The following is a 26,957-nucleotide window of genomic DNA, read 5'->3' as shown; positions in this document are numbered from 1 at the left end:
AAAAAAAAAAAGAAGGAAAAAAAATCCCCTATTATCCTACCACTGTGATGAAAAAAAAAAGTTAATGTTTTGGTGGATTTCTTTCCAATTTTTTCCCATACATAGGTTAATTTTTGAATTTTTAAAATGTGTTTCACAGTTGTAATCAAAGAGTGTTACACTGCATTTTATTGGAACTGTGACACCATTGACTGTGAAATGCTCCATTATTCTATATAGCACCCGAAAGAAAAAAATCATTGCCAATTATATAATGCCACTAACTGAGATATGTTCAGATTTCAGTGATGTTAAAGTGAAGGTAAAAATCATGTGATGCATCTTAGGATAAATGACCTATATTCTGTATTCTACAAAGCCCATATTCATGCTGTTCACCTCTTGCCTGCAGGTAAGGATGGCTTCACAGCACATGGGACTGAGACAAGCTCCTCATCTGGGGTGGGAAACCCCCCTTGGAAGGGAGAATGCTCTGTTTGCCCCTCACACATACATTGCTTTGCACACAGAGGTAAGCAAAAATATTCCTTGGTTAAATAAATAACTAAAGCTTCAGAAGAAATTTACCAGAAGAAGGTAAAAATTACCATAGGTCCAAAGAATGGTGAAAGCCCAAATTTTGTTGAATAGGGGATCTGTGTGACTATGAAGAAGAGGTGGATGAAACTTTGAGTCAGAGGCAGTGACCCTCGGTTTTTGAAGGTCATTCCCTTACTTCAATTGCCCACTGTCTCCACATTATCTCTTCTTTAGCTGTCCAGGCCCTTACATTGCTGTTAATATCCAAGTCTAGCTCCATAGTGTTGCTTGATTCTGCCACCTTGGGAAACCATTAACACTTAAGCACACTCAATCTGAATATTGATTTAGATTTGCTTAGAGACATCACCCATAATTTCAAGCAACAACTCATACGAAGCAAATTCAGGCATTACTAAGAGGTAGATGGAGAAGAATCTGAGTCAGCAAAATGGGTCTAAATAAAGAAAAGAAATTAAGCCAGACTTAGTTCTCCATACATGTTCTCAGTTAAACATAAGAGCTGCACATTTTGAAAACCATCATGATTTCTCTTACTTTCCTTCCTTAAGTAACTATGTGACTTTGCAACATGTGAAGAACAATGCTAAGATCTCTAAGAGAAATGACAATGGGCCAGAAAATTCTGACCTCAGAGGAGGTTTACACATTAATAGTGAAGACAATTTTTATTCACAGAGAAGTAAATTATATGGTAGAGAGAGCATAAATACTAACAGGAGGTTGCAGGGGATATGTAATCAGAATTTAGAGCCGAAGAGATTAAGTCCAGCTAAGAGATCAGTAAAGGCTTCAGAGAGGAGGTGTCATTTCATCTAGGTCCTGAAGGACAGAAAGGATCTGGGCATATGGGAATGGGGCAGAGACCTGTAAGAGGAGAGGTGTGTATGGGGGAAAGGACTCCTGTTGTTCTCTTCTACAAAATGTTTATTGTTTAGAAAACAAGATGCTGTTATTAAGGCCTATCCATGAGGTGTTAAAGCGCCGGGTCAATGAATAGATTATCACCTTGGGCTGACCACTTTAAGGTGTCAAAAATCATACAATCTTAGGGCCAAAGCCAGGAAAATACTATAAGATTTCATGCTGATTGTGAAATTTTAGAGGGAAGTCTGGTGTATAACAGAGCATTTGAAATCCACAACTGGTAACTAAGACACTTGATTAAAAACAACAGCAAAACATCACTTTTCAAAACTCAAGAGACTGACAGCTCCTCACTTACCATGGACATGGATGCCATTTGGTTGAAAAGAAGAGTTTGTTTCTTGCTGATAAGACTTCAGGTGTGATCCTGAGGGCTGCTGTGTATGGGGAGGCTGTGTTCTCTGCATTATCGAAGAAGGAGCTGGAACTCTCCGGGGGCTGATGTGGTGAGGAGATGGAGCTGAAGGTGCAAACCTGAGAAAATAATTTTAAAAGGAAACATGAGGGACTGTAAAAATCACAGGAGCAAAGACGCTGTTCAAAGCCAAATTCTAATTTCCCATTCTGACTATATAACAGCACGACTAAAAGCCTTTTTAAAAAAAATCTTTAAGACTTTTGTCTTCCATTTTTTACTGACTTATCAATGGAGATATGGAGGGAATAAAAGAGAACAACAAAGGGAAAAATCTAGTCACTGTTTGGGTTTGTCAAGCTTCTTAAAATGCATTTCAAATACTCTGGGTTTGGTGAAATTAAAAGCACATCTTTTGTCAGACCGTTTTTCTGCTAATTTTTAAATCCGTTTGCATTTTAGGGGAAATTTGATCCGTATGTTTCTGATTCATTTACACTTAGCTCATAAACATTTTGTTCTGTAAGACATATCAGAGGTCCAAGAAGTGTTACATGTCTTTATTATAAGCCTCTCTAATCCTATTCTTTTTAAACAATACATTTTCTTTTGCTAAGAATAAATTAGCTTAAACCTCAAAGGTCAAGTGTGGCTTGAAATCCAGAACCCAAGAGATCTGTGGGGGTTCTGTGCTTGGCAAAGAACACTGCCCAGGGTGTAACAAGAACGCTATGTGGGACATCTTTTGCAGTCACATGTGCCAATAACAATAAGACTACTGGTAGGTTCTGAGGGGGGGACATATGGGTGTTTAAATAAGGTGATATCATTAATTAACCTGAGATGTAAAACAGATAACTGTCCATTGATCTTCTAATTGTAAGGGAGAACTGATAGGATGTGACTGACTAGATGTAAAAGAACAGTATACACATTTTAACATTGAAGAGAAGGTATACGTGTGAGAACAATGTTAAAGTTTAGTAATGTCCATAGACTATCAAAACGGTACTCAATTTGCCAGTTTCGCAAGGGGCTGGCATAAGATAAGTGTGATATAGAAAGGAGCAGGGAATCTGTAAATGTAGTGAAACGAAGCAGCAAAATAATATTTGGGAAAACTATCTTAGCAATGAATTGCTTAATCTTCCCAAAAAGGCCCAATAAGTTTAAAACTTTCAATTGGCTATTGAAAGACAGGCTTTGTTTTACACTAATGTGTAGAGTCTGCCATCTGTGTACACCGCTTATTTCACAGGAACAAATCACTTTGCTAGGCTTTTGTGTAGGACTGTAGATGATAAAAAGGAGAATAAAGCAGTCAAGTTTATAAAGTAATTTGTAATGTTCTAAGCCAGATATTTAATAAGGCAATGCTTCCACACCTGTACTGCAGCTGTGAGAAACCACGGGATGAAATCCACGTTCTTCTTGCATTCTCCTTGTGGAGGTATGAAGAGGCTATGTAAGAAGGTGATACAGAAACCAAGAGGGGAGGATTTGGAATAGTTAACCTCTAGAGAAGAGAAGTCAGTGGACACTTAAACAAACTAGCTGGCTTAGGATGCCTGCTTAATCGATAATTTATATCTCTCTGATGAAAGAGAATAGTGAATGTCCTGTGCGGGTAAATATATATTTTTCTAAGCACATCATCTTAATTGGAATTAGCCTAAAAAGACTTGCTGAATGGCTTTGAAAGAAAACACAGGAGAAGAATACTGACACTGACCTGAGAACATCTAGTAAAAACTCACATGCCAGGATTCCTCATGTGGAGGCTAATATCTTGGGGAACACATCCTTAATGTGTCTCAAAAGCCATTCTGAGGTTATGGGGTAGGGGTGAGGAACTGTGGAATCACAGACTTTAGGGCTAGAAGGAGTCCACAGGTTTACACGACACTGGAATCCTGTTGGGCAAGAGACCCCCCTGGGTGGTGGGGGACGTTGGCATTTGAATTGCAATCTATGTCACTACTAAACGGCCATTTTTGGCATCTCTATTTGTTTTTTGGGCAAAGCAGCAAGAAACCTTGACTGGCTTCCAAATTTTATTTCTTCATTTGGGAATAACAAATGCACGGTTTTCTGGTCTTTTCTTCTGGTACTTCTGCCACCTTTCCTTTCTGTGAAGACTGACAGCATAGAAATGTGTGAATCAGTCAAGCTTCAGTATTTAGAAGTATTACCCCAATATCATGGGCTTGATGGAAAACAATTTTTTTTCACACTTTTCCACCCCCACAGCACACTAAGTCTCACTCATAAACAAAGGTTTGATTAACAGAGCAGAAAAGGTAGATGAGGAAGGGGAAGGGGGCAAAAACTGTCAGCAATATGAAACCTTATATTTTTATAATTTGTGACGATGTGCCAATAGGGAGAATTATGATTACCATCTATAAAAAAGGGAGTATTCAACCAACTAAAACATCAGAATTCATTTGAGCATTTTATGAGTCATCTAGAATGTAAATTCTGTATAAAAGACTTTGTATCTATATGTAGATTATATATCTACATATATATTATAGATCTATATATTTATCTGAGGAGAGCATATAATTATATCCTAATTATAAATCATTATTATCATATTCATTCACACAAGTTCCAAACTCTGACCATACTCTATACTCTCTTGGTTACCACATAGTACTTAATATATAATAATAAAGATGAGGAAAGAAAATAAATGTGGTAGTATACACACCAAGGTTTTAGCACTGCTTACCTCAGAGACCCAGGAGGCATAAAACAATACCTGTTGAGCCTTCAACTAACTTCATATTTTGCTTTTTGTTAATGCAGACTGAACACTTCTCCATGTTATTCAAAGAAATAAGATTATATAGTATAAAGTTAATATAATTTCAAAATATAGTATGTCATTCCATGTAAATTATTAATAAAAATTTAAATACAAACTTTTCTAAGTGTTCTAAGTAAATAAACGTATACCAAAGGTAGTCTTTGACCTGGAAAGGAAAGAATTGGTACAAAAATTTTAACTTTTACATGTATAGAGAAAAGATGAAAAGTGATAAGACATGATCTCAATTATCCAGACAATTGTCAGGAAGAAGGAAATAAATAAGAATTTGGCACTAAAAAAATCCTGCATAAGTACTGAGTATATAAATGTAACTGATTTTCAAGTACAGTACACAGAATCAATTTCGTTACAGCCTAAACACACTACATAGTATTTTATTGAAAAATCTCTCACAATCCCTTTATTGATTTAAATTTAATTTTTCTAAATTTGGTTACTTATTAACTAGCTCAGAGTAAAGTAGAAATAGTAAATTAAAGGCAGGGGTACAAAGGCAGGAGAGGAGTAGAGAAGGTGAAAAAAGTCCAACTGTTAGAGGCAAGGCCCTAGGAGCATCCAAAATAATCTCTAAGAGCTCATAGCAAGAGAGATGTCAGAAACGTTATTTCAAAACTCCAAAGGGATCAAGATTGTTGATCCCTTTTGAGCAGTTTGAGTGCATTTACTCCAGAAGAAAAACAAAACAAAACATGCTTACTTAACAGAAGCTCACTAAAACACAAAATGTTCTTATTGTTATTGAAGGTAGAATGAATCCCATTATCTTAGTGTCTTCAACTATTTTCCAACTTTGTTTTTTAACATGCAGACACATACCAAAATGAATATGGTCTGAATATTCTGCCCAAAACAGAGAGACTATTTTTAATTCAAAGAAGGTAAATTTAAAATTTCGATGCTAAAATAAACAGTTTTGAAGCTGACTATAAATTGAAGTGATTTACATTTTTTTCTATGAAATATCTCATTCCCCTACTCCATCAGGATGAGATAACATCACTCTAATTCATTCTGAGTTATAGCAGTGTCCAAAAGTCAGAAGAGAGACCATCTGAAATTTTTGTAGGCCCAATTCTGTCCCCCAGCTGCTGATCTGCAGTTGACATTTCACAGATTTCATTCAACATAGCTTACCAGTCTCTTCTCTGGCTTTTTATACTTTTGTGAAACAATAGAAGATTGTTATGTAAATATGCACACGACAGACTAGAATTAAAAAAAAAAAAATCACTGCTTACCAGAAACAGATCACACAAAAGTAAATCAGAGAATTGAGTCAACCACTTCTACTCATTTTGTGGAGTTTATATAACCTTAGCATGAGCCATGGTTCAATGGCTTGCCAAGAAAAAGGAGGGGAGGGGGATGAAGGAAACAGGCTTTAAAGGGATCATAAAAGATCTGCAAAACAAAACAAAAACTTAAAAAGGTTTCTGCAAATATTTATCTATACACATCTTAGAAAATGTCTGATATTTGGGAGTATTTACTTGGTTATGCTCCTTCCCTTTTGTGGACTACTCTTACCCTCTAAGCTTCCCAATCTTGCAGTGAGGTAGGCTGGAAGCACAGAGGTTATCTTTCCTGCAAATGCAGTACTCAATCTTAGATTGCCTCATAGAACAATAAGTCCCAATCAAGACATGTAGAACTGGTGAGGATCATATGCAGAAAAACTGCAAATGGCAGAAGCAGATGAATGTAGTTGAAAACAGATGTATCAGAAGTCCTGGGCTTGAATTCTGGCACTGTCCCTTACTAGCTGGGTAATCTTGAACAAATTACCTGACTTCTCCCAGCCTCAGTTTCAAGTGTAAAATAAAGATAACCTTGACTCTAACTGGGGACCATAAAGTCTGAGATAATATTTTATTTATTCAAGAGCTATTTATTGAGCACTGATTAAGTGTGTGGCACTCTTTTAAGCACTAAGGATAAAGCAACACATGACACATATCCTTGTCTTTGTGGAACTTATATTTTAGTGAGGGGAGGCAGGCATTGAACAAATTTAAGTAAGCAAGCTATGTATTGGGCTAGAGGAAATGTGTATTATGAAGAAAAATTAAGAATGGAAGATTAGGGATGGTGGCAGATTATGAACAAATTTAAATTGAGAAGTCAGAGATATCAAATCACTTTAGACGATGAATGTCTGACACCTTTTAGATAATTAATACATGGCTATGGAATGACTTCTCTCAATAGAATATAAATTTAAGGTATCCTTGACATTAACAGGTACCCAGTGCTTGAGAACTACGTAAGATTGTGGTTCAAGCACTGCGTTAGATTCATGGAGTTCTCTTTTTCTTTTTAACACATCTACACACACATACATACCCCTTTTTGTATGATGTGCTGCAGAAATTATATTTTGTGCATATGCTAGTACTCCTGTATATCTTTTAAAAATTTTTTTCAATTGCAGTTGACATTCGACATTATTTATATTAGTTTCAGGTGTACAACATGGTGGTTAGACATTTATATGACTTATAAATTGATCTTCCCTATAAATCTAGTACTCACTTGGCACCAAACATGGTTATTACAATACTATTGACTATATTCCCTATGCTGTAGTTTACATCCCTGTGACTATTCTGTAACTACCAATTTGTACTTCTTAATCCCCTCATCTTTTTTCCCCAGCCCTCCAACACCCCTCCCATCTGTTTGTTCTCTGTATCTATGGAGTTCTTAAAACAAAAAAAATTAAAAAGTTCTTGAAATAAAATAAAAAATAGGATTTTCTCCTTTAAATATTCAGATATTGAAATAAGGCTCAAAATGAGGCATTTACTCATCTGGTTAATTTTCTAGTTCTAGGATCAGCTAGTTCTAGGATCAGTGGTCTTGTTAAGAGTTTCATTTCTTAGTACTGGGTTTCACAAAGAAGTATCCTGAATTCATAAGTTCATACAATCATATCGAGCTGAAAGGCACTATATCACTGCCTTATTTGGATAGAATAAAGTAGGTACAGAGATATGAAATGATTTGCCTAGTCCCACAGCTAGTTCTCCAGGTGCTACTTCATCCTAATAAGATAAGACACTTTCTAGTGGAGATGTGAAGCAAGGCTGAGGCGTGGGGTGAGGGATGATGGAAGAGGACTTCTGTGGGCATCTGAGATTTTGATCCTTACCACTGGCTAATGAGGATGTATCAGAAACCTGCCTTTAAGAAACGTGACAATGGAGTCAGGTTTCTCAATTTGCTTTGGTGAACCTCCTCAATTCTGAACGCTGGGTTCTTCATGCTGGCCTTATAATTTTAGTCTTTCCAACTGGATAATTCCTTTCAGGTAGTGCTCTTTTCCATGTCTATAACTCCAAAGTATTTCTATGTCAACTACTGATTTATTTCTTCAAACAAAATTTACTAAAAGACTGTTGCAAGTCAAGCACATGTTATAAATATGTCTGACTTTTCTTCATTTGTGCTGTGTAAGTAAGCAGTTCTAGCAAGCAATGTGGGGCTGTGTGTTTTAGCACTACTTTGGGAGTAAACATTTTGAGAAAAAAAAAAAGAGTTTACATGACCCATAGATTAAATGTTGATTGATATGAACTTCAGATAGCGACTCCCCCCTTCCATGGGGGTTAGAGACCTCCCAGAGAAGGAAGAATACATCAGAACAGCTTGCTTCACTGTATTCACATGAATAATATTGATTTGTTGCCAGGGAGTAGAAATAATGGATACAAACTGGTCTATGGTAGATTTGAAGAGGTATTTTTTGTTCCCCGAAAGAATTATGGGGTATCATCTGCGGTAGTTTTTAAATTCATCTGCGAAAACTAATCAATGAAAAATGGCTTTAGCAGTTGGCCAACTGCAGAAGGCGGCGGCGGCGGCGGGGGGGGGGGGGGGGGGGGGGGGGGGGGGGGGGGGGGGGGGGGGGGGGGGGGCGGGGGGGGCGGAAAGGAATCTTTTTCAAAACCTAATAAGAAAAGCACAGTTTTAAGGATTTCACATCTGATTTAACAACTAAAAAAACCCTCCAATGATAATACCCCACTTTGTATAGCCAGACAGCACTCCATTTTAGTAGACTTTAGTGGTCTTTATAACGATTTATGAATCACTTCATGAATTCCTGGCTGACTCATCTGGGTGACTATAGTATCTACTTATACTTCCCTTCTGTCTCACAAAAGAGACAGTTGGACTCAGTTCAATCCAGATTTGTCCCCGAATGAATCACAGCACGTTACTGGGGTAACTGCAAATTGAATTCTGCTTCTGAGACAATCAAGACCAGCTTTCAGAAATGAAGAAACAGCCGCTGGGAAGTGTGGGTAATTGCAACACTGTCCATCTGGGCAGGACCAAAGCAGGCCAAAAGCTGTATATGTCCATCTGAAGAATCAGTTCCAAACTAGTCAAAGAACGGGATACATCTTCTGGACAGGCTTAGTGTTTCTTTCTCCTTACAAGTGGCTGGGTCAATATTAACTGCAAATAATTTATCACTTTGGACAAGACCAAGATCCAAAAATAACTGTCCAAACCTCCACAGAGCACGACACGTTGAGGGCTCTGAAGCTAGCTGTAGGTAAAATGATCACCAAAGCTTTCTAAAGACTCACTGGAATGTTATAATGAATGTTTGTGAGAAATAGAAAGGAGTGTTTTGAGGAAATGTTTTGCCACTTGGGTATAGGGCGTCAGTTTTAAGTCAAAAAAACAAAGTAATAATGACCAAGGCAAAAAAGTGTATTTTTTCTAGTAAGTACTGAAATAGGGCCCAGGGCATCACAATATACTCCCTTCACCCCACCTCTAGGGAAATAAAATGGGAGGAGGAGAGGACATTCAAGATATATTAAAGAACTGAACTATTCGGGACACATTTAACCAAAGCTAGAAGTATTTTTTGGGATATTTACGTGATGGGCAGAGAAGAAAGAAAAGTCTGATTCTGCCAAGTCCTCTTTACAAAAAAGCACCAAACAGAGGAAAATTTATCCAGAGTGTTCTTAGACATATAATGTTAAAAATTATGCTATTAAAAAAATTCTGCAATGATGTCATCCCTCCGGCAGTTCTGAGTAGGTCTGAGCAAGGAGATTGTTAACTCATGGCCCTATGGTAAAGAGAAGACTCTCTTGTTTGGCATGGTGTTAGGCATAGAGTTCAGTTAGCTTCACAATATAATGCATTAGATTAAAAAAAAAAATCAGAAGAGAGTGTTATGAGAATGCCAAATGAGAAATAGGGGAAAAGAAATGTTGTTTTTGTTTATACATGAGAAAGGAAGGCATAGGTAGAGAAAAAAATGGTCTCTTGCATGCCTTTTTCATGATCCCAAACTGCAAACACCAGTTTCGTGACATCAGAACAACCTTTAGAACTAACTTCAATGCAGTATTCCTGCCAAGTGTGGCCAGGTGCCTTTGAAAGCCACTGCCAAATGAGACCTCAAAAGTCAATATAATCCATAAGTTTGAAAAGAAACTAGTTGGGTGGTGGTTTTGTCAGTAATAACATGTGCTAGTATTTGGCTAGAGAAATGAATTGGAGGAAATAGCATATATTTAAAAATTCACAATTAGGGAAGGACTCTTGGCTCTTATAGATGGAAACAGCATCAAATACTCATATTTACTACCATTCTGTATCTCTAGCACCTCATCCAGTACTATGCAAAGTTAAATATTTAAAAAATATCGGTCATTGCTGCTGAAGAACTAACTACTGTTGAACAGACCACTGGTTCCAAATATTTGGCTCTCAACTCGGTGCCAATTCTTGTGTCCAGGTAGTTGGTACCTTTACCCAATTGGTGCAGATGTCCGACTGGATGTTATACTTGCCCAGAGATCACCATTTCTGTTTCTGAGGAAAGAACATCTTATTCAAGACGATGACTCCAATCATTTACTCTGAGGAATACGATTAGAACAGAGAAGTTTTTCTCCTTGCAACTAAATGGAAAAACAACCAAAGGAAAAGGAAGCAAAAAGACTAATCCAAAGAATTTTGTCTTTTGGTTTCTGCTCACTTCAACAGTTTCCTCACCACTAATAAACACACAGTCCTTCGCTTGCAAAAAGATATACAGTTTCTTAGCAGCCAATTCTTCCAACTGTCCTTACCCAAGAGGGGAAAAGACAGAGTTGATTTCCAGATCACACTGTTAAAATATTAAGCAAAGGCTTCCCTTTGAACAGTCTTTTCTACGTCAGAGATGAGGCACTTTGTACTATGTGGATGTCTTGACTCAGGCTAGAACAGCTTGTGGGCTTTCACTTGGGGAATTCTGGTTCCATATGACTTGCTGTTTCAGAGAAAGCGTATGAAAAGAACACACTGACACATTTGAATAATGTAATGGCTTAGTCTGAACTCTATGTTGCTTCATGCTAATGCCCTAAAGTAGAGGTTACAAGAAAAGAAATTCTATTTTACCTCAAGCCTTCCTTGTTACTGTCATGACTCACTTTCCTGACTGAAAATCCAAGGGGACTAAAAAAACATCATATTGGGCTTCGCATGAGGTAGATTTGTTTGGAATGTGGGAACAAAATAAAGATGGCTGATTTGGCATTCAGAGGTGAAACAACTTTGTTGGCATTTAAAAAATAGAGTTCCTTTTACAGACATTCTAATTGTTGGTTTGTGATATGTGCTTGTAATTAATCTAAAATGAAAAACCAGTGCATTTTGCAATTAAAAATACAGGGCAAACAGTCTGATGTGAACAAATATTTGAACCACGAGTCAAGCTCTTTGGTAGAGTGCCACACGTATGCACATATCAGCATCTATTGCTTTGCTATGAAGTGACCCAAAGGAGAATGTGGAAATGGAAAAACAACAATCATCTATTCAAAGTTGCTGTTACCTTTCCCAGAAATAATAAAAGAATCACAGTCATAGTCATCCCTTCCATTCATGTTCATTTATTCCACACAATTTCTTAGGTGCACCCCCTTTAAGCACTGAGGGGGAAGGGCTGTGAAGAAGTTAGTCGTAAGTATGACATAGTCTTAGCTCTCGGGAAGCTCCCATTCTAGTGCAATGTAAGCAGATCAGTAAAAAACAGTATAATTTCAGGGAGTATTAAATCGTTGAAGAAAAAGGAGTAGAGTGAAGTTGAAGCGGGGTAGTTTTAGACAGAGGGGTCAAGAAGAGCCTTTCTGAAAAGATAACATTTGACAAGATACCAAAAATGAACACACAAGTCACGAAAATTCTGGGAAGGTGTCTTTCAGGTTTCAGGAACAGCAAGTACAAAGGCCGTGAGGTGAGATGAATTGTTGTTTTCCAGGAAGAGTAAGAAGACCAGTGTGGCTGGGGCAGATTAAGTAAGAGGTGCAACGGTAAATAAATTTGATAATGGTCAGACCATAGAGAATCATGTAGACTTCAAAAAGGATTTGGACTTTATTCCAAGTATGGTGAAAGAGGAAATCCTCAATGATTCAATTTATATTTTAAAGAGCAGGTCTTGTGTTGAAATTAAGATTGTGCGCCTTGATGGGGTGAGGCGAGAAAGTTGTGGGTAGGCAAGAGTGGATGTGGAAGACCAGTCAGGGGACCGTTGTGTTGAGACGGGAGGGGATGGTGGTGCACTGGGGTCGGAGAAGTGGAGATGACCAGGCTTAAATGTATTTGAACTAACAGGACATAGAGAATAATCAGATGTGAGAGTATTTGAAAAAAATGGAGTAATCAAAGTTGCCTCCTAGGCTTTTTACGTATTTAATTTAGGGTTTATTTTTTTCCAGTTGCACCATTCACAATCATTAAGTGGGTAAGAAGAAAGTAACAAATCACCAATTTCCCCATATGTATGACTACTAGGAGTAAATCATCATGGCATATTTTAGTAAGGTGTATATCTCTATGAGAAGAAAGTTCATTCCAAAGGCCAATAACCCAACTGATACTTGCCACAGAGGATGAAGCAAGGCTGTGGTGATGGATCAGTATATAAGAAGTTTAAAGACTGGTAGGCTATTCTGCCCTGAGAATATCAGAAACATTTGATGGATTTACAGGAAACAAAATAGAAAAAGGACCCCAAGTGTTTCCAATCTAAGACCCAAAGCTCTAATCTCCATTTTCAAAACTAGGATATTGGAATTTTCTGCTTCTCCACTACTGAGAGCATTGACAACAGGAACAACATTCATTACATTCAGTGATTTTTCAAGTAGGATGTGTGTGTATGTGTGTGTGTGTGTGTGTGTGTTTGGGGGGGTGGATTTTGGACCCCACCTCTCTTAATCTTGAATATACGTGAAATCAATCCCTTTATGGGATTCCAAATGAGGATAACTGTTTGTTTTCTGAATATAAAGTGCTGCAGCCCAAGGAAAGAGAATGATTATGATCATGTGGCATTAGATGACCATCATACCCAGAGACTCTAACAGAGGATGATATAGATGACAACATACAGGCTGACAAGACACCAGAAATGAAGACACAGGCTGATAAAAATGGCTGTTTGAGTCATGTTTCTTTTCGACCTTGGCTTTTCTCAATTATTTCAACAAACAAGATTGACAAGCCAGTGTTTATTTGTTACCCTATAAGTTTGCTATCTTTCTTATACATGCGCAAAGTATCTGTCATACGTGTTAGGAAGCCTCTCAGAGCAGTGCTCACTGGGTAAACTGCAACTAAATTATGACGCTCAGCAATGTGGATACTTCTTAACAATATCTAAGTCTTCTCTGTTATAATAAGACAAGTTATGCCAAGTTATTGCTGATATTAGAGCTCTAACATTCAGATGTTCGTTACTTTGTCTCTAACATGGAGGTCATTTTTTTTTTTTTTTGACAGTCAGTGACTCTTCAAAACCCTGGTATGTCATGACTATGTAAAATACAAGCTTTGTAAAATACAAGCAAAGGACAAAACTGTCTTTTTAAATTGTATTAAAAAGGAACATAATATAAACCCCACTGCACTGCCTCATCAGTCTAGGATATATAAAGAACAGCCTTGTCTGCTTGAGGACTAGACAACACATTTGTTCATTCTTTGTTATTTCTTCTTCTGTTGGGCACAGATTACATTCTGAATTCTTGCAGGGTGGGTAACATGATAGGGAAGCATTTGGACTATATGCCAGAGTCATGAGGGTACTCTTATTGGTCAAATACACAAATCCTTGCCAAGATAAGTCCAAACTCCTTAATGTAGTTCATGAGGTTCCTCCCACATTTACACCTGAAGCTCCATCCCTGCTCTCTCTTTCCTCTGAGCTTTCGTACATACTCATGTTGCCTGGCCAGGTCCTACAGACCTTTAGCTTTCAGGAAGACATTCATTCTTCTATTTTTCCCTTCCCAATTTTGGGTTAGATGATCATTCCACAGCCCCATGTAGCACTCCTTCATAACATCCTAAATTATGGTTGCCTGTTGATCTGGTTGTCTCTCATTAGACTGAACACTATATGAGGGCCAGACTCCCATCAGTCTTATTGAACACTATATCCTCAGTGTCCAGCATATTGCCTGATACACAAATACCAGCTAAGTGGATGACTCAGTCAATAAATGAACCCAATGTAGAGATAAATTTTGATAAGCCTTAATATTTTATATGATGCTTGTGATTATTAGCCATTATTGCACATATACTAATTGATTAAGGAGAGGATTATGTGGTGTGTGTGTGTGTGTATGTGTATAAGCTGAGTGGGTGAAGACTCTAAGTCTCTGTTTGCTCAGAAAGTCTAGGGGAGAGAAGAACAGTAAATAGCAGGTTTAGTTTTGAGCTGTTCAGATGCTACACATGCAGATACAAGGGAATGGTATTGGAGACCACAGGGAAGCAATGTAGGGAACCCCAGCAATGGATGATGGCAAGGGACTCTAAATTATGTGTATGTGTGTATGTATGTGTTAGAGCACTATTTATTGTGTCATTGTATACAAGTTACATAAGATGGTGGGAACTTTGAGAATGAGTATGACCACCATCTAGACCAATTATTCTAGGGCAACAGTCCTTTCTGGGAACCTCCCACCTGCACAGTGGGAATTAGCAAGGGCTTCCTGTTTCCTAGGCATTCCCTTCACTTATCCTTTTTCCTCTGTCAAACCCTCCTCAGCATCTACCACTATGAAGTGCAACAAAAGGCATTTTGCAGGTTACGTGGAAACTTAAGGTTCCTGCCCTCAAAGAACTAATATTCCAGTTAGCAAGGTGACATCTGGAAAATGGTAAATAAACAGATAATAAGAACCAAGAGAGTTAACAGGAGGACTTGTTTGTGAGCTGCAAGAGGCAAGAAGGCTTTCTGAGTTCAGAACTAAGCCAAGCACCAAAGGCTGAGTAATATTCAGTCAAGAATATGACAGTAAAGAAAGTCTTTAAGTAAAGAAAGATCCTGAACGAAGATGCAGAGACAAAGTCAGTGAGTAGACTGGTTTGACTAGAGCTGAAGAACCTGACAGAATGGCAAAGACATTAAATAGAAAACACTTGCTATCTTTGACCCCTTAGCATCCAGGAAAGCTACATAATGTTTTTAAGGCTGAATTAAAAAATGACATTGGTGAAGACCAGACCTGGTCACTCAAAGGCACAGAAAAAGTGCACATATATCAAAGTACCTAGAATTCTAGCAATTTTCACATCTGATATGAATTAAAAACAGTAAGGCTTCCTAGGACTTGATACAGACTCAAGGGATGGGTATTCCTTAATTGATTAAGGTATTTTGACCACTTCTTCAAAAACAACGGTCCCTAACATTCTCTGCTGTCGAGTCCTGTACTAGACTATAGACTATATACAACCCAAGGAGACCACATCCTTTCCTTACTTTCAATCTTCTCTGGCTCAGGGTGGAGCTCATAGGAAGCCCTTTACAAGTCACTCCACTGCGGTGAATCCACAAGTCTCCTTAAGCTCTACCACCTGTACTACAGAGCACACCATGTTTGTGGCCTTCTTCAGTATGGAGAGAGGCAGCTGGCATGCAGACGAGATGCATGACACTAATCCAGCTGACTTATTATTGAGATTGCAGTATTTTTCCATCTCGAAAAAGGACTCCCATTAATATTCTTGTTTTTCTCTGGTCTAAAAAACATACTATGAAACCCAATAAATTAACATTTCCTAAGACACTGGGTTCCTCTTATGAGAAGCCACTGTTATAAAGTACTACTGGCTTATTCAATATGACATAGTAAAACACCACTTCCCATAATAAGTTTAAACTAACATTAGGTGACGCGGTATGATACTGTTTAAATCACTGAAATGATGTGTCATTCAGATAGGACTTCAAAATAAAAATGGAACCTTGTCAAACTGACAGAACTTGCTTTTATTTTATTTTACGATGATTTAGGAATCAAAGAACCTGATGCTAACTGAATAGATGTGGTGGACCTTTCCTGACTTCTGACAGTGACTCATCTCATTTTATTAACAAGTTAAAACTAAGTAAATTATGAATCAATGCCCACAAAGCAGGAAAAAATGCCAGTTTCCCACTAAAAATTGCAAAGTGTGATAAACTTATTTCCGTTAAGAAAACTGCTGGAGTTTTTACTGGGGGATTTCCCAGGCAAACAGAGGCAAAGATATATAAACCAAAAGCGGAAAGTAAGCACATTTCCTCTTAGTGTTTTTATGTTGGACACTAATGCAAACACAGTGAATAATTCAGGGCTGTTTCATGTCATCCTCCTCTCCAAATCTGATCGGAAGAGATAACCTTCCACACATTTGCCCATTCCAGTCGGGCTGGCACAGGGATGGGGCATATATCCTCCACGAAGAACAGACCAGCAAGACCAAGTCACAGAAGTAAAATATACATTTTTTCCTTCCATGATTACTCACATGATCCACGACTGTAATCATTTAACATGCTCTGGCTTCTAAACCTGAATCTCTCAGACAAGCCAAGGTCGCCTGTCTTTATGTTAGCCGCTACCGAGTGTCTGCTTCATGTCATGTAATATTGTACATGTTTTGCTGCCTTGATTCATTTACTCCTAATTCTCTATAAGGTGCAAACTAAGGCTCAAAAGAGCTAAGGAATACTACATCGTCTATGTGGTATTCGTGCCAAATGTTTACAATGAATCCGTTTAGTAGAAAACAATCAGACAAATCCAAACTGTAAAACATTCTGCAAAAGAAATGTCCCAAGTTCTTAAAAACTGTCAATATCATGAGAGACAATAATGATGATGATGATAATAAATTTTTTAAAAGCTGTGGAACTTCATTAGATTCAAGAACACCAAAAAGAAATGAGAACTGTGATCCTTTTTAGATCTTAAATCATAAAAGGAAACAAAGAAAAAAAGAAACTAGCTATAAAAAACATTATTCACACAATTGGAGAAATCTGAATATTGCCTACATGTTAGATAATAATACTTTATCAATGTTAAATTTTCTGAGTGTGATAATTATACTGATTATATAGGGGATCTCTACTGAAATAGGTAAGGTTGAAGCTCAATATATGCACCAATCTCTCAGATAGTTCAGGAATAGCAGGCAGGCAAACAAACTAATAAAGGGTCTCCCAAGTCAGAGAGAGGAAGGGAAAAGGAGATAGCTAAAGAGAGAAGGTGGCAAAATATTAACAATGAGTGAATGTGGATGTAGGGTGTATGGATGTTCATCGTACTATTCTTGAAGTTTTTCATATGTTACAGACTTTCAAAAGAAGAAATAAAAAAATTAAAAGTTACAAAATAAAATGTTAAAAAAAAAAAAAAACCCAAGCACCAGGAGTATCTAAGAAACATATTCAAACAATTAGCAACTATAGGAGCTGGGATTCAGGTATAAGGTGTTTGGGTTGTTGTTTTTGATTCCAATAATGGCTAAGATCTTTTTCTACATTTATTCTTTTAATATCTGTGTACAAAAATAAGACACATAGATTGCTTTCCTCTAACATTCGTGTAAAGAGTCATTATGGCTAATAATGAGATGAAAAAGAAGAGATCCCAATCAATGATATTTCTTAGCTTCACTAGTGTAAAATTAATAAACAGAAATCTCATTTAAAATGGAGTCGGGAGGCTAGAGAGAGAGCTCTCACGTACAGGTCACTCAACACACACTACTGACCCCAACATGAAGAGACATTCCTTGTATCTCTGACAGGAAGTGATACTACTTTATTACCTCAGCAGGCAGAAGAAATGATTCTTCCTTGCCCAGTAATAGCTCAGCTAATGGGAGACTGCCCTAACTCAGCCAATCGAAAGTCCCTATACTTCAAACTTGCAGTTTCCTCCAAGGATCTCTTCCTTTACAACAGTTCTTCCCAAATCTGTAAAATTATTTTTCTCCTTTGTTTCTCTGGATTTCCATGTGGTTCACCATTAAACTACATGTCCTGAATTGCAGTTCTTTCTTGTTCCAAATAAACCTATTTTGCTGGAGATATTTCCGGTTTTCTATTAGTTTAAAGTCAACACTACCTCGTGGAGTATGATTCTCAGCCACCAGGCAGAATGCAATAAGATGAATGGAACGCCCATAGCTAATATCATTTAAAACCTAACTGGAAATTAAATAAAATGCTAAAATAAACTCATCTCGACTTATAGAAATACATGTGATAACTGGCAAGACTGCCTGTCTCCAGTGGCTGTGAACTTAAAAATGGTTATCACTCATACTGCTTTGCTGATGGGTCCTGTGGAGGCAGCCAATAATTTGCATATACTTTAACGTGTACATAGGACTGTTAAAATAAGTCTGACATTTGGTCTATACTTCTAATTTCCCATCAGATATATCCACATAGATCTTTTACGATCACCTAAAAACTCAAAAACTAAAGTCCATTTATTATTGCTCTTTCTTTCCCACTCTCTCCTCTACCCAACACCTCCATTTCCTCCATTCTATCACTCTTCTTCTATTTTCAATTTTGATTAATGGCAAAATTTTCCATCTTGATGTCTAAGGGTGAAACTCAGGGATAAATTTTGGCCCTTCTTCTTTACTCTCTATATAATTATGAATTAGTAATTCTGCCTCTTAAATATATCCCACACCCTTATTGCTGTCTCAGTCCACGTGTTCAGATTGCTTGCAAGGACTCCTGGGGCAACCTCCTTCTTGCCTTCCCTACCCCCTTTCCTTGCTTCCAGCCTCAATTACTCTACCATCTTGTCACATTACAGAGAGTTCCTTCTCTATAATGATAATCCAATTCATTTCTCTCCTAATAAAGAGCCATGTACACTTGTGGACGATGCCACTTGAGCAACTGGAATCTCCCTCCACGTGTGTATTTGCCCCTCTTCATCTCTTGCCTATGTTCCTCTTGCTGCCTTGGAAGCAATTCGCCATTTATGCAACTGGAAAACCCTTAGTCTTCCTTCAGTGCCTAGATTATTCAGTCTTTCCCTCCTTCTGTGAGGCAGAGTTAGGAAAATCCTCTTTGAGGTCCAGTGACCTCATTTACATCATTTATTCAAATAACATTACTGTACTTTATTTACACGTCTGTCTTCACCACCAGTCCTGTAAGGGCAGGACCATGCTTTAATAGTCTTTGCATCCACAGCACCCAGAACAAAATCCAACACATAGCAGATTCTTATTAAGTGAACAGATGTATTACTAAATAAAGGGGTAGCCCTAAACTTAAAAATATGTGGTTTACTGGACTTAAAAACACATTTTAAAAGTTCATAGACCACGCCAATAATGATGGAACCACAGATTGCTGGTGAAATCCAAGACAAAACTTTTATTCTTGCTGCCTATTCAACCCATTAGTTTGCCCACAAAATGCTTAACACTCAAAAATTGCACAGGGGTCCCCACGGGGACATTTTTTCCCTGTGAATTTCTGAGAGTAACCCCTAAGTAGGTCACCTTGAGCCAGATGACAAGCAGAGAGAACAAGAAAAACGGCATGCTGTCCACATCACTAGAGGGTTGCGCGGTTCAAAGACAGGGACCCAAGTGTCAAGATTTAAAAATTTTCTCCCAGAAACTCCTTATGAGGGTGGTATCTACATAAAATATTCAGTGAATAGCCCTTTCAGGTCACCCATACAATAGCCTGTGCCCTTTTATGCTATACTCTCAAGCTAACACTGCTGATCTATGTGCTAAAAGGGACCATCTTATATCTGGAAAGGATTTCTGCCTGCAGGAACATTTTCTTAAAATTGAGTCCCTGAAATAAACTAAGGTAAGATAGGAAAGACAGACAGATTCTGATGTGTTTTCCCAGTATCGGACACTTTAGTTGGCTATAGCCAATATCTTTTCATTTTTTTCCCGTGGAAAATAGAACAAATAATGAGATATTTGTTCCACGTGCTTTGTGTATGTACTTTTAAAATGTCACCTTTGGGTAACTCAACCCACCAATGGCTTATTAATAAAATTCAGCAACTGTCAAAGCACTTCTCTGTGTGGAGGGAGGTTTGGCGGAGACACCTATTAGAAGAGAGAGACAGATGGCCTTACCTCTCAGCTCCCGCATCCACAGCTGTGAGTGGAGGTAACTGGGAGGGGGGGTTGTGGGGGCTCCCCTGTACATTATGTCCCGGAGAAGGGTGACTGACAGGATGTGGGGGTGGCACGGCCCCAGCAGCTGTTCCGCTTCGGCTTGAATGATTGCTGGAGAAAATGGAAGCTGAAATCAAGGGAGAACAAGCATCAGACTGCGCCCTAAGTGAAGCCCACATTTTTTAAATACCAAAGGCTGACAAGCAAGCATATTTTAGGGGCTGGTTTGTTTTTCTCTTGGTGGTTTTAAGAGAACAGTTCTCCCCTTATTGCATATACACAGCTTTTGTTTTCATGGTAGAACAGGTTCCCCAGCTAATATGCCCTTACGGCTGCCTGAGGAGCTTGCACTCAGCTGGCTCCAGGCTGAAGTTCACGGTTTCCCATAAGCACTGCCTTGCCCTGCCAGTTCCCGGTCTGGACACTGTATAATTAGTCAATCTTGTAATGTTTGCTTCTGGGTGAAGTTCTCTGTATTAGCACTTTTCAGTCACGGGGCATGGGAGTCAGGTAACAGAGTATTTGTTCTGCTGACCTAGAAAGGTACAACATAGGCCTTCCTCCTCTTCTTATCGCTGCCGTAAGCCACTGTGGGTCAGGCTGGGGTCTCTCTCTGTCACCGCTAAATCAATGTAATGAGAAGGGAGTTTCCCCTGATCCTAGCACCAATGCAGAATCCTACACTCTTTTAACTTTAGAGTCTAACTGACCCCAGGCATTTCTCCAATGGTGTGATGGATGGATGTACTGGGTCTTCATCAAAAATGAGTCCTCTCCTAATACCACAAAATATGAAAAAAAGGTCTCAAACACACCGCTGGGATATTCTCCCACTGTTGCCTATTATGACAGACAGAGTGAGTTACAGCCTCATTCGTAGGGGCAGCCTAGCCTTTGAGAACTGTACGTGACCTCAAACTTAAATATGTGCCCATTTAGATTGGCTAATTGGTACAATGTCAAAGAAGAAACTGGGGCTTGTCACTTGCAGAGTCTATCACTATCAGAGAGGCTCTCAGTGTCTGGGACCTACTCAGCAGACATCTCATTATAGTGCAATCATACTAGCATCATTATGCTCACTCTCTTTAACTCCTTTCTCTACACAAAGCTATGCTAAGCTTTATGTCCATCCTTGCTCTTTTTGAACTTACTCTAGTGATATCAAAGAATAAATGGATTTAAAAAAATAAAAGAAATCAAGCTAAGGATTAAGGAAAAGAAGCCACATAATCAGAGATTTGAGGGTTTAAAAGTTCAGGGAGCTGTATTTTTAGACCAGTACCACTTTTCTCCAACCTCTCCTGGATAGAATTAATACCCCAGATGACCCAGCCCCCAAAGCTTAATCCAATGGAATAAGAGTTCAAGTACTTAAAGGAACATGTGAAGAGGCAGAATTATCATCTTCCCGCTCAAAAATCTACTGACGGGTGTGATCTGATTTGAAGGGTTTATTTCTGGTAAGTCAGCATTGTGTCAGGTTAACACTTGTCCTCAGAAGCCTGCATCCTCCACAGCCCTCCATGTCCTGAAGAGGTGATGAGACTAGAAAATGCTTACCAGCTCAAAGAGGCAATGCAGAGCATCTGCTGTGCATCAGTCTCCAGAAAAGTTGCACATTTGCAAACTCACTAGAGTCACCTTATGAATCACTACCATCATTTATGCTCAACTAGCTCAGGCAACCACAATTCTGCTTGTATTCCAAATAATAATTTTACCCAAGGGAGAAGGCTGTTTGGATTCACTGTGGCAATAGTTTCAGTACTGGTGTTTGTCAGCATGGAGTTCAGTGTTTTATATACCATTCCAAAAACTAATGGAATAATAAGAGGTCACAGAGACACCGGAAACAGCTAATATTTTTTTCTACCTTAATGTAGAAATGTGAGCTCTCCTATTTGTTTTGTTGTAGTTACTGAATGCACCCATCACTTATTATCCCCTGGAGGTATTTCTCTATGTACGTGTGTGTTTATCACAAGGGAAGCATTGCCCCTGCTGTTTATAACACCATGGGCAATGGGGAAACTTAGTGTGAGCTTAGTGTTCTACTCGATGGTTCAATAGAAAATGTAGTGCTTCCCAGAGGTCTACATTAGCTATTTTAGCTACATTTTTGCATTAGCTGCAATGAAATAGGCTGGGACATTTGCAGCTTGCTGTACACTGAAAGCTAGGCCTCGTTAAGGGCCTTTCTTTCATCCCATTTAATAGCCAGGACCAACTGTCCATCATCCATTTATCCACCGTCCATTCATCCAACCATCCTCCAACCATTATTTTAAACTCAATATTTATTAAGTGCCTGCTATATGCTAGCCACTCTGCTATATGTGGGTCCCTGTCCTTAAGGTGGTTGCAGTTTAGTGAGGGAAACAGACCTCCGTACATCAATTCTACCAAAATAGAAGACTTACTAGTGTAGAGCATCAAACAATATGCAAAGTGCTTTAAGATACTATCTTATTCGTGGCCCACAATATGCCTTAAGCTCTGGCCAAACCAGATAACTGACTGTACCTCAAATTTATCGTGACAATTTACGCTACTGTGCTTTTGCCTATAATGCCCTCTACCTTTGTCTATTTATTTTAATACTTCTGCTCTGTGTGCAGAGTTACTTGTATTCTTCTCATTCTTCTCTCAATAGTCAATTATTCCACAAATATTTATGAAGTATCTACTATGTGGTAGATACTGAACTAGGTCCAGGGATAGGCAAGGGAACAAGAGACTTGGTGCCTAGTATCTCCAACAGCATCATTCATGTTCGTTTGTTGAGCAAACAAGACGAACATGATCTAAATGCCAGCCAATGCAGTCCATCTTGGGGCTCGGTGGGTAGGAGACAAGACAGAAAGAAACATTTACTCACCGGCTCCTACTCCCCACTAATCAAGAGTTGCCCAAGAATGCACTTCTCTCACACTTCCAAGTAGGCACATGTATCAGAGTGGCCGAAGGTTCTCAAAGATGCTCAATACTAGCACATCAGAGAAGCTTGAGGGCAGAAAGCCAGGGGCACATGGTGCAGTTGAGGGGAGGAGCTACCAAATTATGCTGGTGCAGCTGGTTGCCATAGCAATGGAACATGTGGATAGGTAGTAGAGAGGATGCGAAGTGGGGCATAAGAGGTGTCTGGTACAGGACTGAAGGCTTAGAAACATGCCCTAAAGCTGTGCTGAGATCAAGTGTTGACAGACCAACAGTCAAACACACATCTACAGCTCTTCCATCAACTGCTACTGCCAGTGAGTGACACTGGAACAGGCAGTAAACTCTTTGAACAGGGGCACCATGAGAATAACGGAAGGCTCTAGTGTTCAATTTAAAGTCTGAATTTGGAAAGTATAATGACAGTTTCTTACATAGGGCATAAGAAATTATCTATTTTTTAATAGGTAGAATGAGAAGTATAGGACAAACTCTCTTCTGGTGAGATAACCAAGTAGAAGCTTACAATTCAGTGTCTATATAGAGCACTTTGTATGCAGAGTCCAGGGCAAGACTGCTGGTTATAGAGGTTACCTATGGCCAATATAATGACCAGAGATTTAGGGGAAGTAACAAAAGACACAGCCATAGCTTTCTGAAATACAGCTAACCCCATCTCACATACCTTTCCAATAAAATGGACAAAGCTCTGAAGTCAGAGAGCTATAGCTTCAGTGGGATTGCCCCTGGGCTCTACCAAATACCCACATTTCTCAAAAATTGTCACTATGGCACAAGAAATGCCTCTTTACAAACACTGACTTCTAGGAATTTCCAACTACACTGCAATCATATATCCAAGATTCTAACTTACTTAATACAGTCTAAAAATATTCTTTTATTCATTCATTTATTCAAATACAATTTTTCAGGCCCTACTCTATACCAGGCAGGTGCTAATGTCCCTCAATATTTGAAGTTTGAACACCTGCAGATTTCACACTGACCTGCCTATCACAACACATGCTTCCAGACAAATTTTCTAAGTGATTTTTTTTTTTTAATACCAGGAAGAAAATCTCCATGTTAGAGTACAATTGCAAGGTTATTCAAAAGAAAAAAAATTTCCTTCCATACACACTCGAAATGATTTTCCAAACTCAACCAATAGGGCATATGAGGCCTATCGATCAAAGCCTAAGGAAGAGAACTGACTCCTCCAGAATCCGGGGCAATCTTAACAAAACCGTTGTGATCAAATCAACCAGCACGCACAAGCTGCCGATGGGGTGTCAGCCTTCATTGTCTGGTGTCACCTCGGGGGTCACTGCTGCTTTCAAGGCTGGAAGAAGGCTTTCAGGTGAATCTCCAGACAGAGCTGATGGCTGGCAGCTGAAACAACTGATTCGGCACGGCAGAGGAACATATTGGAAATTCTTATTGCTTTTGTGATTAAGAGATGGTGGACTCCCCAAGGAAATAAAAGCCTGGTCATAAGATGAATTTGTGGGCCCTGCCTTTACTGAAGGCCCAAGAGCTGGCCTCTCTGCTGCTTTGGGCTTTCTCTCTCTCTCGAGATTGGCTTACTGCCATCTCCCACCCTGTCTTCTGTAGAGGTGAGTGGAAGTGACTCAGTTGGATTTTGTAATTTTGACAAAGCAGCATCTGTTGATCTATGTGGTCCCCAGATGCCATCTCACTGGCTATCGGGACCAGTGGATTCTAGGCTAGCGCCTTTAACTAGCTCAGGTTAATTTGGGTTAATGCAGCTCTCTCTCTATCCAAGTAAAAACAATCCCTATTTCTAATGAGTATGGACAGGGTACCCTTGGGGATACTTCAGCTCTCACGTATTCACTATGTGAATGGAGAAAGGAAAGGAGTGTTAGTGGCTTCATCTCGAAATGAAGCCACCTTATTTCAGGCCCATCCTCAGAGTCAAGAAAGTTTACCATAGGCATTGGCTGGTGCCTATGTTTTCATCATTTCAGAGGGCAAGGAAGATCTCCCTAGTCAGGCTGAGGTCTATTAAAAACAGCCAATCAAAGGGCATATTCCTGTTGAAAACTACATGGGTAGCTAGAGTCTGGCTTGTTAAGCTTTAATGTGCAAACAAACTGCCAGGGTAAAATACTGATTCTGATTCACTAGCTCTTAGTGCCAGGGAGTACTGAGATTCTTAACTTCTATCAAACACTCCAAGTCCCTAGCAAATCTAAGGTTGCGTGATTCAGGAACTGCACTTTGAACAGTAAGTACTGGACCACATCTCAGCTGCATTTCACCTTCTTGCTGCCCCATACCCCAGAATCAATAGTTAACCCTTACTGAGTACTTTACAAACTGTTTCCCAGTTTACTGAAAAGGAACTTGAAGGTTAATTGGGCTCTTGATAAGGTTACTTAGATCATGTGGCTGATAAGCTGTAGAGGTAGAATTTCAAACCCAGGAAGCCTGATTTCAGATCACATGCCCCTAACAACCACGCTATATTGCCTCTCAAATGCAGCATGAATTCAAGAGAAGGCATAAGAGTGCTAATACTGTATCAGAACCCCTGGACACTCCATCTGCAAAGGCTGCCTGGAGTCACTAGGTACTCTCCCTGCCCTGCCCCAGACACATGGGTGGCTTTCACCACCAAAATGATAATTAGGATGCGAAAAGAATATTTCTGTTTCTGCCCATCCTAAAAGCACTGAAGTGACCTCAGCATGGATGAGAGAAATTTTCCAGCTCTGAAAATTAATTCAGGCAAGAAATTAACTGAATTATTTGGTTTGGAAAACAAACAGCTGGTAGGAAATGTGCTTTTTTCCAAATAAAGATTTCAGATGCTTGTCAGAGGCATATTGATCCAGTGGTGGGAAAGAAGGAAGGCAGGGAGGGGTAATTCATGAGCAATCAGATACATGCACCTGTTACCACAAGTGAGCACAATGTCATTGGCTAAAAGGCTGCCACCCCTGTCAATAATGCATGAAGAGATTTGCTGTATAGATCTGTTGCCACTGAGCTGCTACAGTAAATATGCATTTGGAGTCATTTACAATTACTTAAAAACCATGGTGTTGCTCTAATGTTGAGACCTTGAGAAATAACATTTAGACGCTTGGCCACTGGTACATGAGAAGAGGTTCACCATTTACCTCTTGAGCAGTATTTCCAGGGTCAGGGCATAGACGAGTAAGCTATCAATGAAAGCAAGCTAAGGTGACTTTCACAAATATATTAAAAAGAATTAGAGACACCATTCAAATGGTGAGCTCAATCTTGTCTTTTTGTCTCTTCATCCCAGCCCCCAAGGAGAAATCTGAACCTGGGAAAAATTCAGGAAGCAGCTGAACTGCAATGGAAATTTTGGCCTCTTTGGCATCACCGGACCTTGGCACTAGAAAGAGAGAGTGTCAGGATAGTTATTAAGAGAACAAAGTACATCTATTGGCAGTCAAATGGACTTGAGTTTGAATTTTAACTTTACCAATTACTAGCAATGTGTCTTAAGCAAGTCACTTAACATAAGCTCAGTTTTTTTATCTTAAATAACGATAATTCCTCAAAGGGTGGTGAGGAGAATTATATACTAAATGGAAAACACTTAGCCCAGTGCGTGGGCAATGGATAAGTGCTCAATAAACCACTGTTGCTATTCTTTGGCTTTTTATATTATTGTAATGATTACTATTATTCATAGGATAGGGAAGGAAAAGGCATATGTTGCTCCAAAATGGGTTAATCTCCAATAGCGTGTGGCCTCTTACCTGCAGATGCTTATAAACTGTGGACTAGGGTCATTTGAAAATACAGAAGAGTATATACATCATACTCTCTAATAAAAAGCATTTTTTATTCAATTTT

At 38.9% G+C, this 26,957-nt stretch overlaps 1 protein-coding gene across 6 annotated transcripts in view; it reads right to left on the bottom strand.

Moving 5' to 3' along the window:
- The window catches only part of GLIS3 (GLIS family zinc finger 3), a 424,356-nt gene that overhangs the window by 26,384 nt on the left and 371,015 nt on the right, over nucleotides 1-26,957 (bottom strand). For all 6 annotated transcript variants that reach the window (XM_023521261.1, XM_023521258.1, XM_023521259.1 and 3 more), the window contains 2 exons: nucleotides 20,118-20,286; nucleotides 1,766-1,941 (listed from right to left, as the gene is read on the bottom strand). In XM_023521261.1, the coding sequence (XP_023377029.1) occupies nucleotides 1,766-1,941; nucleotides 20,118-20,286 (345 nt within the window). The remainder of the gene's footprint in view (nucleotides 1-1,765; nucleotides 1,942-20,117; nucleotides 20,287-26,957) is intronic.

This window comes from Pteropus vampyrus, unplaced genomic scaffold, assembly GCF_000151845.1.
Source record: "Pteropus vampyrus isolate Shadow unplaced genomic scaffold, Pvam_2.0 Scaffold301, whole genome shotgun sequence".
In the NCBI taxonomy this organism is placed as follows: Eukaryota; Metazoa; Chordata; class Mammalia; order Chiroptera; family Pteropodidae; genus Pteropus; species Pteropus vampyrus.
Note: the sequence above shows the minus strand (reverse complement) of the source record. Positions and strands in the feature narration are given on the sequence as shown.